At 36.1% G+C, this 14,787-nt stretch overlaps 1 protein-coding gene across 1 annotated transcript; it reads left to right on the forward strand.

The window, feature by feature from the left end:
* Positions 1 to 3,315: 3,315 nt before the first annotated feature.
* On the forward strand, positions 3,316 to 14,317 carry LOC117996322 (uncharacterized). The gene is given in 9 exon segments (XM_069508963.1): positions 3,316 to 4,262; positions 4,578 to 4,699; positions 9,098 to 9,127; positions 9,129 to 9,221; positions 9,223 to 9,290; positions 9,669 to 9,737; positions 9,739 to 9,787; positions 10,940 to 10,959; positions 13,448 to 14,317. Coding segments are annotated over 9 exon segments (615 nt in total). The 5' UTR covers positions 3,316 to 4,132; the 3' UTR covers positions 13,482 to 14,317.
* Positions 14,318 to 14,787: the final 470 nt, after the last annotated feature.

Here is a 14,787-nt window from a genome sequence, read left to right on the forward strand (position 1 = left end):
CTTCTAAAGTATAAAATCAGTATCGAAATGTGAAGTGAAATTAAAGAGTCTTAGGTGTCTGTACATCAAACAAGTAGAAAAGAAAAAAATAGGCGGCCTTATCGCTAATAAGCGATGTCTTTTTAGCTGAATTAGAAAAATTCATCATCATTATCATGATTAACCCCTGGCTCACTACAGAGCGCGGGTCTCCTCTCAGAGTGAGAAACGGCCATAGTCTACCACGCCTGGCTAAATGCGGATTGGCAGACTTCACATACCTTTGAGACCATTATGGAGAACTCTCAAGCATGCAGGTTTCCTCACGATGTTTTCCTTCACCGTTAAAGCAAGTGATATTTAAATGCTTAAAACGTACATACCTACATAACATGCTTCTATGATTGAATATGAAAGCGTTAGCCGTTAACTGGATTCATTCGAAATCAAAAACCTACAGTTACCACCTACAGCTACCCAACGACTATACCTAAAAATATAGTCAATACTTAATAGCAATCACTAACAATTTATAACGTAGGTACAACTACCAATAGATATTAAAATTAAAACAATGAATCATAAATAGGAATTATTATCATCGCTACTCGTAATTGCTCGGTATATATTTTTACAGAAAATCAAGACAACAATAATCAGAAGTAGTTAGTTATTTACTTATTTCAAAACACTGTGACTCAAAGGCGTGTTTCAAATATAACACAGGTTTCCTCACGATGTTTTCCTTCACCGTTAAAGCAAGTGATATTTAATTAATTAAAAACGCACATAACTCCGAAAAGTTAGAGGTGTGTGCCCGGGATCGAACCCCCGACCTCCGATTAGAAGGCGGACGTCCTAACCACTAGGCTATCACAGCTTTTATCGCATATATCGCATATACTTACTTACTATAAAAGTGCGGATTGGCAGACATCACACACCTTTGAGAACAGTATCGAAATTTCTCAGGCGTGCACAGATTATCTCACAATGTTTTCCTTCACCGTTAAAGCAAGTGACCGGGATCGACCCTCCGACTTCCCGAATAGGAGGCCAACAACTTCTTAACCACTAGGCTATCACCGCTATTCATTTTATTAATTATTATTTACAGCTTGGTAATATTGTTTTCAGTCCATAGGGATTAGGGGTAAACAAAACTGATGGATGTGCACCTAAATAACTAGATATATGAATTAATTCAGAGAGCTTGCACTTCGATGTTATTCCTATAAACGTCTGACGTTAATCGTTCGCATGCGCCAATGACTCAGATCCTTGGCCTGAGACGTGGGTGTAGCCGCTCCATAGAGTAAGTCGCTCGGCAGCGTCCAGTCGTGTTAACGCGCTGTGTCCCTTACGCTTTATTTATAACGTTTGTACCAGCTGTAGCAGATAACCAATCGTGAGTTGATACATCATTATTTTAGCACTTTATATGACACCAAATTGTCAGCGTAATATTGGTTATTACAATATTACATACCTACTAATTATTTATTACTCTGAGTTATATTTGAAACACGCCTTTGAGTCACAGTGTTTTGAAATAAGTAAATAACTAACTACTTCTGATTATTGTTGTCTTGATTTTCTGTAAAAAAATGTACTGAGCAATTAAGAGTAGCGATGATAATAATTCCTATTTATGATTCATTCATTGTTTTAATTTTAATATCTATTGGTAGTTGTACCTACGTTATAAATTGTTAGTGATTGCTATTAAGTATTGACTATATTTTTAGGTATAGTCGTTGGGTAGCTGTAGGTGGTAACTGTTGGTTTTTTTTTTTTTTTTTTCTTCTTCTGGCTTTACACAGATTAGCCAATGTCAGGTACTGTAGGTTTTTGATTTCGAATGAATCCAGTTAACTGCAAACGCTTTCATATTCAAATATAGAAGCATGTTAGATGTCACTTTATTTATATACGTCATGGAAGAAGAAAGTAATAATTTGATAATATAATAAGTAGTTACTTACCTATCGTTTTAAAAGAGCATTGATAGCCTAGTGGCTGGGGTTAGGGGTTGGTGGTTCGATCCAGTAAGCTTTCGGAGTTAAGTATGTACGTTTTAAGCATTTAAATATCACTTGCTTCAACTCTGAAGGGAAACATCGTGAGGAAACCTGAGAGTTCTCCATAATAAGCTCAATGGTTTAGAATAGAATAGAATAGAATAGAATGTTTTTTTATTCATGTAAACTTTTTAAAAGTGCTTATGAATAGTCAGGTAGTTTTAATTTACCACTGGTTCGGAATGCCGTTCCTACCGAGAAGAACCAGCAAGAAACTCGGCGGTTGCTCTTTTTAATTTTTCAATTTACAATGTTATTATACCGTACTATACAAGCCATTGCAGCCCCGTGCATTGCTGGAGCGAGTCAAATCCAAGCTTTTTTATCGTTTACATAGTCTGCGACTGTATAATATGCTTTTTTTAGGAGCATACTTTTAACACATTTTTTAAACTTGTGTAAAGGCAAGTCTAAAATTGGTTGTGGAATTTTATTATAAAATATTACACTCATTCTCACAAATGACTTTCGCACCTTCCAGAGGCGGAGCGCAGGAGTAGCCAGCTTATTTCTGTTTCTAGTTTGCCTATCATGGAGATCACTGATTTTTTTGTAACTGTGAATGTTTTGTCGTACAAAAATTATATTATTGTAAATATATTGGGAAGCTACTGTAAGAATACCTATTTCCTTAAATATCTCTCGTAGGGAATCGCGCGGTTTTAAATTATAAATTGCACGTTTGTGAAGTAGGCCAATCCGCACTTGGCCAGTGTGGTGGACAATAGCTAAACCCTGTGGCTATGCTCTTCTCATTCTGAGAGAAGACTCGTGCTCAGTAGTGAACCGGCGATGGGTTGATAATAATGATGACTGATTTTGTTAATCGAAGTTATAATGGTCTGCATCATGGTGTATCATAATATTATACGTAGGTTAAATTAAACGAGCTCAAAATAGCTATTTTCCCTGTTCCGATGTCGCAATTTTATGGAACGCTTTTATCCTCAAAACCGTGAATTAGGTCGGTATGTTGCCTATGTTGGTACTTGCCTCTGAATATATGTATACGTCCCTCTTATAAGTCAAATCAATACTTATAATAAAATACTAAATATAACTACTTATTGAATATCAAAGTTTGATAAGCAGAGTTAGATCCAAAACTAAAAACTGGCCAAGTGCGAGTCAAAATTGCCCGCCAACAATTTCGCACCTACCTTGTATTAAAAGATGTAAATTGTTATTTTCTTTAATTGATCTCCGGGCCTCCCACCTCAAATACAAATCGGTTTGTTTGGGGCTGCATAACCAAGTTTGTTTGTAAACTTATTTTTGATTTCTAAAAAACTGTGATGAGTTAGTTTTATTTTTTATTTTTAAGGTTCCATACCTCAAAAGGAAAAATGGAACCCTTATAGGATCACTTTTTTGTCTGTCTGTCTGTCTGTCAACTTATAGTTGTACTTCCCGTTGACACAGAACCATATGGATTCGATACAAGTAGGTACCTACTTTTCTTTCGATACAAATTAAGTATCGAAAAAAATATTACTGAATCCTTAATTATTAGTACTTTTAACTAATAATAACATTAACTATCCCACTGCTGGCCACCCTTCCACATATATATCTCTTCTTGGAGACAGTATTTAGGCATAGACATACGTAATTACTATATTTTTCGATTGTTATGAATCGTCGTGCTCTTCAGATGCTATATTTTGGTACATAAACTGAAGTAGGTACTTAGAGGTATGTGCTTCCATTTAATGTGCAGTTTATTTATTCGCGGCAGCAGCCGTGCAGGCGACCTCGGCACACAAACCTTGCGGTCGCCAACACGTCGACCTAGCACGCCGTTTTCGGTGATGACACACCATTTCCCTTTCAACTGGTTCCATTTTAGGGTTCCGTACCCTACGGGTAAACATGGAGCCCTGTTAATGTCACTCTGTTGTCTGATTTGTCTGTCCGCGGGTCACGGCTCTTTAGCTCGTAGACGAAATGAGTTACAATTACAAACCTGTTTTAGTATTTGGTTTAGAACGTCGACCCAAAACCAAATGATATTGAAATATTACTTACTTAAATAATTTTTCATAGGAGCTCCTTCCCACACATGAACAAGGATGCGGAAAATAAAACTTCTTGCCGTTTTGTTCACTCATGAACTTTGGACTCAAGCCAGAACTTTAGCCCAGTTTAAGGACGTTTTGCTTGGAAATAAGTTCAGATTTGTATTCATGTGGGTCCATAAATGTCCGTATGAAAAAAAAATTAATTTTTAAATTAATTAAAAAAAAAATTAATTTAATATTTAAATTTAATAATTTAATTTAAAAGTAGGAATAGTTCGCGACAAGTTGAGATGGCAATCGGGGTATGAGGTGGAGGTCACCCCGCACACCCGCACGTCATCTGCCCTCGCCGGCACCGGGTTAGCGCGGGGGCTGAACTCGAGTGTGCGGGGCGTCCCCTTCCCGATTGCTATTTCAACTTGTCACGTATTATACCTACACTTTTTTGTTCGCCAGCTCCTCAATTACCTAATACATAAGATACTTATCATTCCAGCTGCAGCCATGTCGCACTCGGTCACAATAACGAGGACGACGACTGTCGCATCTGGCAGCACAATGTTCGTTAACACCGGTTATCTGGGCACCTTCCCAGGACTATTGAAACTCGCACAACTGGTAATCATACTTTATTGTTATTAGATCTAAGCATTTTTAGGGTTCCGTACCGGTGAAAAAGAGGAACCCTTATAGGATCAATTCGTTATCTGTCTGTCGTGTCTATCACGACCCGTCAAGGGAATCGAAATCTATTGGGTACTTCCCGTTGACTACAATAATCATGAAATTTTGCAGCCAGCAATGTCTTTTAGCTTTAGCACAAGTAAAGGGAAAAATCCGAAAACCATGAACACTCACTGACTGACTGACTAATCACGAAATCTCAGAAACTATAAAGCCTACAAACTTGAAATTTGAAACGTAGGTTCTTTCTAGGACGTAGGTGTCAGCTAAGAAACGGTTTTGAAAAATTCCCCCCCTAAGGGTGTGAAAGGGGCGATTGAAGGTTGTATGAAAGTCCTATGTTTTTGGAGTTATAGACGTGAAAATCGACATTTAGGTTATTAGCTTTAAATAATAAAAATCTGTAAAAGTCATTTTTGAAAATCCCCCCTTAAAGGTGGTAAAATAGGGGGGAAAAGTTTTTAAAGAACAATTTGAATTATTGTTATTTTGACTTGAAAGAAACGTAGGTTCTTTCTAGGGTGCAAGGGGGATTTTCGTGAAATCCTTTCTTATCCTATTTCACGAAAATCCCCCCCTAAGGGTGTGAAATGGGGGTTGAAAGGTTGTATGAAAGTCCTATGTTTTTGAAGTTAAAGACATGAAAATCGACATTTAGGTTATTAGCTTTAAATAATAAAAATCTGTATAAGTCAATTTGGGAAATTGGGGGATGAAAAGTTATATGAAAATCCTATGTTTTTGAAGTTAGAGATATGAAAATTGGTATTTAGGTATTCTGGGTTCGTGCTTTAAGGTGAGACTGAGTGAGTAGGTATGTGAGGCCTTTTGAGCCTCATGAGAAACCAGAAATTTTACGCGGACGAAGTCGCGGGCAACTGCTAGTTTTATTGTAATTCCGGTCTAAAGTAGTATGAGTCCAATATACGCTTCACCTCCATACTGTTGGCCGAGTCCGAGCGACCTTCTCGCTTTCTGGCGAAGTGTGTGTGGTGGCGAAGATGGAACATGAAGTAGACGCTTAGATGCATTAAAAAGCATGTGATTCAGTATCAGTACGTCGTAGATCCGATAAACGGTCGTCAGAGTTAGTTTTTGTCTACCTGCTTTTGAGGGGTGGTTCAGAATCGATAACATGGCTAGGTATATTTGTCTATGGCTAGGTAAAGTTTTAAACGTCCGAAACCGGGATGGGTCAACTAGTCTTAGGTATACCGTATAACGTCTAGACAAAATACCTACACATCTCCAATTCTACGTTAGCTAGGTACATTATTAAAGTGCAGTGCAGACTTGTATTTACTTAGCAAAACAACGATAATGGTTGATGAGTGATGACTAAGACGTAGGTATGACGTTGGTTCACGGACTGTTTATATCATCTCTAGTGAGTCAGGATGAATAGCAGATAAATTGATACACTCGATATTAGTAGCAGGGTATACTACAGTTTATACCGTACCTGGCTTAAGTCTAAAGTTCCGAACTAATGAGTCTAACGACTATATATATACCTACATTGGTATTATCTACACTTACAAATTATAATCATCATATAACTTAATAGGTTCGGTACTTATGTTCTTTACTAAGCTGAGAAATATGGGTCCTAACTATTCCTACCAATATTTTTGAGATGTAGCCATGCTTGCGAGACGGGTTATCGTAGTATCCGTGAGGTCATCGAATTGAAATAATAATCTATGTATTTAAATGCGATTATAATACTATTTAAACCCTTCATGGTTTAGTTTAATTGTAATGGGAGGTATCTATATCTATATCCTCGTACGTTCTTTACCCCCAAAACCTTATTATAATGAATAGTACAAACCTTCGGACCAACCTCGGAAATATCTACGAAAACTGGCTTAATGACGTCATGCAACGTGCTTGTGGTGGCAATGGTACTGGTGCAATGGTACTGGTAGAACGAGTGTTTATATCTGGGTACTGGATTCGAGGAAGCGCGAGAGGAAGCGCATTCCAGCGAGGTGTGCAGATATTTCCGACGGGTTGTCCTTGCGATTATACTCGAAAGTACTTGAATGATGGCAGAATGATGTCACCGCTCGCGTCACCATCATAGTTTTTTGCGGCTAAGTGTGAAACTGTGAACCAAGACAAATACACGAATCACCATACAATCGCGAAAGAATACCGGCAAGGCGTTGATTTAATATTATTAGCGAGTAATGAGCAGGCAGGTTATGTGATTACCGCCGCCAATAGGCTAGTTGACACTTTTTTAAGTTGGTCTTAAATGGGTTAATATTTGTCCTATTAGATCAAAAAAAATTAACACTATATTTTTTTGCGCCCTAATTAATTAATTAATTTTTAATTTAAAAATATATTTTTTCTTAGACAGGTGAAAACACTGTCGGCCATGTTTGGCCCATAGATTATCTGTGCTCTGACGTCATGCATTTGTAAACAACAGCATAACCTCCCAAAGTTTAATAAACATGACTTCTATACTAGTTTACATGAAAAATATAGTAATTATCGTTATTGTATCATCCGAGAATGTAAAAAACGCATCGATAAAGACCACAGGAAAGTTGTGGATTAGAGTGCCCAGTGAAATAAATATACGTAACACGCGAAGACTTGCTTAAAGGGATCCTATATGACAAAGACTTCACCCAAATTTATTTTTGCAAAGATCAGTTGTTGTAAGTCTTACTTAATAACTTATTCAATTTATAAAGAGAAACGTAATGTTTTTTACGTTTACTATGAGTTTTTAGAAATATATAAAAACTAGCTTATGCTCGTGACTTCGCCCGCGTGGACTTCATAAATTTCAAAACCCCCATTAACCCACTCAGGGGTGGAATTTCAAAAAATCCTTTCCTATGGATACCTTCTCTTTACCTACAAAGAACACACCCACCAAATTTCATGTATCGAGGACCAGCTGTTTAGATGTTTAGGCTGTGCGTTGATATATACGTTTAGGTCAGGACTTTTAAATTTTATATATATCGATACTACGTTAGTCCCCGCGTGACATAGGGATGACATTTCTTTGTTTACATATTATTTAATGACGTCACATCATGGCTGACAGCGTTTTTCTGCGTGGTCAAAATTAAAAAATAAAAACTGTATTTTTTTAAATTGGTTTTATATATCCATCCTGCGTTTTAAAAAATTGTTATTGATATATTTCGTTGTCTTAAGCAAAATACTATAATAAATAATCATTTATTGGACGAAATTAGATATGAGTCAAGTAGCCTATTTGCAGCATATATCCATACCATACCTGTCTGACTGTGCACGAGTCGCGCTAACTATTAAACGGATTTGATGCATCTCTGTATACTTACGCTAATCAGATGATGCCACGACTTCGTCTGCGTGGATTAGGTTTTTAAAAATTCCATGGCATCATGGCAATCTTTTGATTTTCCCTATAAAAAGGAGCCTATGCACTTTCTCGGGATTCATAGCTATCTCTGTTGAGATGATTGATGCTGACTGTTTTGGAATTTGACTAACGGGAATTTTTCAAGATTTGAGGCCCCTTAGCATCGCAGGCAAGCACTACAGGGTGACGACTGATAGGTACAAATAATAAGTGTGGAACATGCCTACATTGCCTAAAATTGGCTATAATAATCCCAGACAACAATAACTAAAATTTTTCTGTTTTTTTGTGAGGAAATTACTATAATACCTACCTATTAATTATATCGATAAAACATACTCCATCATAATTATACTTGGGTACCTACCTATCTACTTTCAAAAGAATATTCTGCATAAATATCCAGATTCGATCTCGCAACGCTCTATTTTCGTCTTTAGTTCGTAAGTAGGTAATTATTCGCATCTGTAGCTGCGCTGCACTAAACAGTGAACAGGCACCTACCTATCATATATGTATTCAGCACAGAAACTACGTAGCAAAGCAAAATATCTAGATTAGCCATTGTGGTAAATCTCATATTACTTTACTGTTTAATTATTAAGTATTCGTTTTTTGTATGCAGAGATTTAAACAGTGTTAGATAGGTAGGTGAAAGGAAAACATCCCGAGGAAACCTGCATGCCTGAGTGTTCTCCATAATGTTCTCAAAGGTGTGTGAAGTCTACCAAAAAAGCACTTGGCTAGCTTGGTGGACTATGGCCAAACCCTTCTCATACTGAGACGAGACTCTTGCTCTGTAGTGAGCCGGCTATGGGTTGATCACTATGATAATGATGATAAAACAGTGCATGTTTTTCTATTGTATTCTGCAATTTTGTTGGCAGAATGAGACCTGCAAGTTATATTGCTATTAGCCACTTTGCTTACTATGCTGTGTACTTTCGTTTCAGTTGCTTGGTGCAGCATGTGTGGGGGTGGTTGGGCTACTACTTGGAGCCAGGCTACACGCGGTACAACGGCCAAAAACCGGAACTGTTCTACCTCCTAGTGGCTGTATCGTTCCTGATTGGCACCATTTGGTCTGTTGCTTTCGTGTTTGATATCGCTATCGACTGCTACTATGATATCAGAACGATTATGTGAGTATCGATTTCTTTGTCTTATTTATTTAGTGGTCCTACGCATTCAATCATATTTTTTTATAAATGTTTAACAATAATAAGGTAATAGGGACAAGGTCGTTTCAAGAAGTACCTACTGCCTTCTTCTTATCCTCCATTTGATCATCAGTATCGATTATTATTCGAGAATCTCATAAAGGAATATGATATGGCCCTACGTCCTCTATGCAGATCTAGTGGTCCAGGTGTGTCTACGTTAAGTAGGTAAGATAGCCGCTACCATCTTGTATCATCATCGCTGTACCACGAAGTGAGCCCAGTGAAACCTAGACAGATAATAATATTCTCATTGGCAATAGCTTGTTTCATTTATTTTACGATTTTTTTGTATTTTCAGGAGGGTCGTTTACCACGGGATAGCCTTTGTAATGTACCTAGCAGCTGGACTAACACTAATGATAGAAGTAAATATCAAAAGAGTATTATAGAAGTGACTTTGAACCTTATTTAGCAGCAGCGGTAAGAACATTTTGCTAAGATTTTAATCTTATTACCATTACATAACTATATATATAAAAGGAAAAGGTGACTGACTGACTGACTGACTGACTGACGACTGATCTATCAACGCACAGCTCAAACACTGGACGGATCGGGCTGAAATTCGGCATGCAGATAGCTTATTATGACGTAGGCATCCGCTAAGAAAGGATTTTTGAAAATTCAACTCCTAAGGGGGTGAAATAGGGGGTTTGAAATTTTGTAGTCCACGCGGACGAAGTCGCGAGCAATAGCTAGTAGATACCTTAATGTAATAAAAACCGGCCAAGTGCAAGTCGGAGGGCCTTGCTCTTTTAGGGCTCCGTACCTATTATGTTTTGGTCACAGCTTAGAAGCTACTTTTACAAATCGTTATTTTAGTATAAGTTCAATATAATATGGTTACCATATATAATTCTTAACTAAATTCTTAATTCTCAATTAAGTACCTACTTAGTTTAATTTTTGAGATAGACCCCGTCACAAAATTTCTAAAAAGGGGAACTTTGACGGCCCTCATTTAATTATTTTTAAGATAAAAATAGTGAAAAGAATATTCGTACTCAACGAGCTCTAGACAATGATACCTCACATGCTAGGGTAGACTTTTTTCCGGCTCCTTTTCATGTATGAGCCCTCCTGATAAATAATTTAATTGAATTTCTAATTCAATATTAGGTTCTGGGTCGACGTTCTACACCTAAGACCCATGACAGACAGACAGACGGCAGAGTGACATTAATAGGGCTCCGTTTTAACCCTAAACACTACCTACCAGTAGTGAACTGTATCAATCAGCTGTGTTGAGGTTTAGATTTAATTTAATTTATTTAAAAGTTTAATTAGATTTAAGTTTATTTTATAGAATTGTTAGCTATTATATCACCTATTTGATTCAATAAAAAGTAGAGTATCTAAGTAAAAACTTACAATGGTGAATAATTTCAGTAAACATTTCTTGTTGAGTAAAATCCGGAAAAAAACCTATTTAATTATTGTTGATAATTCCAGAAAAACCATGTAAAATACATTGAGAAAATGCCTAGTCGTATGATAATAATATTATTAACTAGTATGTAAAACTGAACAGTGTATTAATCCCTTTTGCTATTTTGAATTTTCACATTTCAGGTAATGGGTTTGGTGATGGCGTTCTCTACTTGCTAAGTACCTTCTTGGCGATCGTTCCTATCGAGGCATTTGAAACTACTACGCGTTAATAAACACAGGAGAAGCATTTAATTTTTTAATTGTACAAACTTGTTTTTAACAGAGTGCATTAAGAAGTTTTCTTCTTGATACTTAGTTTATAAGTATTGTTAGTATTGATTTACTTGCCGTCCTGCTGTTATTTTAACCAATCACGAAAAAAAAACCAGCCAAAAGCGAGTCAGACCCGCCTAACAAGAGTTCCGTAGTTTAGAAAGAAACATATACATACTTGCAAAAATAATTATTTGATTAAATAATAATTTTACCGTCTCAAAAACAAGTCCTCTTTGGGACCGCAACACTTGCTGAAAGTTGCCTGAAACTGAAAGTTGCCGAACTATGTGCCCTGCCCATTGCCGCTTCAGCTTCGCAATCCGTTGACATAATATGTTCGTTACTCTAGTTCACCGGACCCGGAGGATCTCCTCATTTCTGATTTGATCACGTAGAGAAACTCCGAGCGTAGCTCTCTCCATCGCCGGCTGGGTGACTCTGAGCCCATAAGGCCCATAGTTAGCGACCATTCCTCACATCCATATTATGTTATCACTGGCAACAACACGCGCTGTTCGAGACTTTGCTCTTCAAGCACTGAGGAATTTCGGGCAAGAAGACAAGCATTGTGACAGACGGACGGACTTATAAATTGGCCCGTACAGTAGATAAGAGATTCCTTCTTTCCTACTAAGGGTTCCTTGTCCAAAGGGTGCCACCGGGACCCTATTACTAAGCCGCCGCTTTCCATCCGTCCGTCCGTCCGTCTGTCTGTGTCAGTCAGCGGTAAATAGTCTCTGGTCAGCGGGCTGTATCTCGTGAACCGTTAAGAGATAGAGAGATGATATTTTCATAAAATGTGCATTTCTATTGCCGCTATAACAACAAATAATAAAAATTTCAAAATCGCCGCCATGAAAATTAAAAAGTATTATTTCGTTATAAATATTATGTAGGTATAGCTAATCCCTATAAGTGTTTGGTGTTATTTGTATGATGGTACGGAGCCCTGCGTGTGCGAGTCTGACTCGCATTTTATCTATTTTTATCTACTATTCTGGTATAGAACCCTTAATAAAAAAGTTTCAAATCGAAGCGTTTTTACATAGGTCTATGTAGATATACTTACATTTTTGGAACATTTTGGACGCATTCTATATTACTCATACGAATTCAATATTTAAATTATATTACAAATTTGATATTTTCTATATTAATGAGCTTTTATTGTACCTACTAGAATATAAATAAAGTGGACAACTTTCAATGTAGCTTATTTTTGTAAGCTTTTCTATTTTATGCTAACAATCTATCGAATTTAATTCAATAAACTAAGTAGATATATATTATCTACTGAGCTAATTAATTACGTGCCCAATACAAATTCTAAATATTTGCATTTTATCGATTTCATTATGACTATGACTTAATTATTCCGCTCCATTTACTTCATTGTTGTTGTAACTTACCAAAACTATTGAAGTCATACATCACGTTCAAAAAAAGTTCATTCAAGCATGATCAGTAAATAGTTTGGACGCAACGTTGAGCAGCGAGCGGCCAAACTTAGTGCTGGGTAGTTGTGCCGATTAGAGAAAAGAAAGCGGTAGAAAATTAAGGATAGTTACGGTTAAATTAAGCGTTTCCTTTCAGTCACACCGATATTTAACGGCAGTCTTATTTCGGTATCGAAGAAACAAGATATCAACAAAATATCTGATAGTTTCATCAATTATGTTATATTGCGTTTAAGTAATAATTATCAACCCTCATAGGTCCCAGTCGAGAATAGAGAAAACAACCGTAGATGTAGTCCGTACAATATGACTCCTCACGCGCCATTTTAACTCTATGGGTCAACTGTGTCTAATGTCAAAAGTACGGTTCACCTTTAAAATAAGGACTAAAATCGTACTATTGTCATGAAATTTGACACAAAGTTGAAATGGCGCGTGAGGAGTCATTTTTTACCCATTATATGTAGTTTTAAGGGGTAGGTACCTACCGTTATTCAACCGAAACCAAATATTACCCTCATCCATTGATACAGAAAATGCATGATATCGAAATAATATATATCGGTATGACTTCATTATATCACTAAATACTCGTACCTATCAATTTTTTCCTATAATTCAGTCCCTGGTACCGAAAGCTGCGTACCTATAGCATGTAAATGTTTAAGATAACTTTAACATATATTATGTATTATTTTGTATCAAAGAATATTTTTACTTTATTCTCTGAGTGTGCAGTAGTTTATAATTTATCCGTAATACATTTGCGGTAACGACGACCTACGTCGTATTACGTAGGTCCATATGATCAAGATCTGAATAACGTTACATACTACGTATTTAATTTTTATATTTTCATGAATTTCCTTTAAATATTACCCATGATTATTTATTATAATGATTACACATTTCTAAGAGTGGGTATATATCTATTAAGTACTTACCTATAGATTTCCAAGAATAGGAAGTATCTATCTACTTGTTGACTTGACTAATCCTAGCCAGATAGTGTGGCTAATTCCTTTGTACACAATCTCTAAACTAAACAAAAATATCACGTCTAAACCTATTGCTATCCCTTTCATAATGTTGCTTGCGGAAAAGGAAAGCACTAGATTTAGACCTGTTAATTTAGTTTAGTTTAGAGATTGTGTACTAGAGAATCGGCCCCAGTGTTAATATGAAATGCGTAATTAAGTATTATAAGACGAACATAATATGAATGCGATAATTGATCCTTTAATTATAATTTATACGTGATTGACATGTCTAGATAAAATAAAAACCGGCCAAGTGCGAGTCAGGTTCGCGCACCGAGGGTTGCGTACTACAGTCATATTTTTTCAACATTTTGCACGATAATTCAAAAACTATGATGCATAAAAAGAAATAAAAATTTGTTTTAAAATGCACTGGTAAAGCCCTTTCATAAGATACCCCATTTGGTATAGTTATCTTGCTGACTTCGAAAATTGAAAATACTATATTAATTCATTGACCATAATTTTTTTGTGTGATGTTACCCTAAGTTCACGGTTTTCAGATTTTCCCCTTATGTCTGATACTTAACAAGGTCTTAACCTGCCTACCTGCTTTTCATGATTCTAAGTCAACGGGAAGTACCCTGTAGGTTTCTTGACAGACCGATAGACAGCCAGGCAGACAACAAAGTGATAAGTACTATAAGGGTTCCTTTTTTCCTTTTAGGTACGGAACCCTAAAAAACGATAAGAATGTAGGATCACAATTTTTTGTTGTGATTGTGAGGAATTTTTATTTGCAAAAATGTTTTATGTTAAAAAATAGTTTTTTTACATTGAAAATTTGAACATGCGTTACTTTTGCTATAATAAGCTTTTATCTAGCTCACATGTACATAAGTGGTATGCCTAGATAAAATTGTTTACCTATTACAAATTATAATATTTAGGCATATAATATATCCGGTCTACCGTGTAAAGCGTAAAATACTTAAACATTGTATTACTGTAAAAACTACACATGTATATAAAATAGGATTTTTATATTTTTAATATAAAAACTGTCAATTGTCTTAATGCAGTTAATACTTACGAATTTCTGATAATTTATTTTTTATATTTATTATTTAGTAATATTTTGCTTAGTAAAATTTGAGAAAATTTGAGATTTGTTGTTTTATTTATTGTACCTATCTAAATTAAATTAATTAAAATGAGTAAGTTTAATTATTTTGTTTGCACATACCTACTCGCCAATTTATTTTGAAGGACACTA

This window comes from Maniola hyperantus, chromosome 3 (genome assembly GCF_902806685.2).
Source record: "Maniola hyperantus chromosome 3, iAphHyp1.2, whole genome shotgun sequence".
Lineage (NCBI taxonomy): Eukaryota > Metazoa > Arthropoda > Insecta > Lepidoptera > Nymphalidae > Maniola > Maniola hyperantus.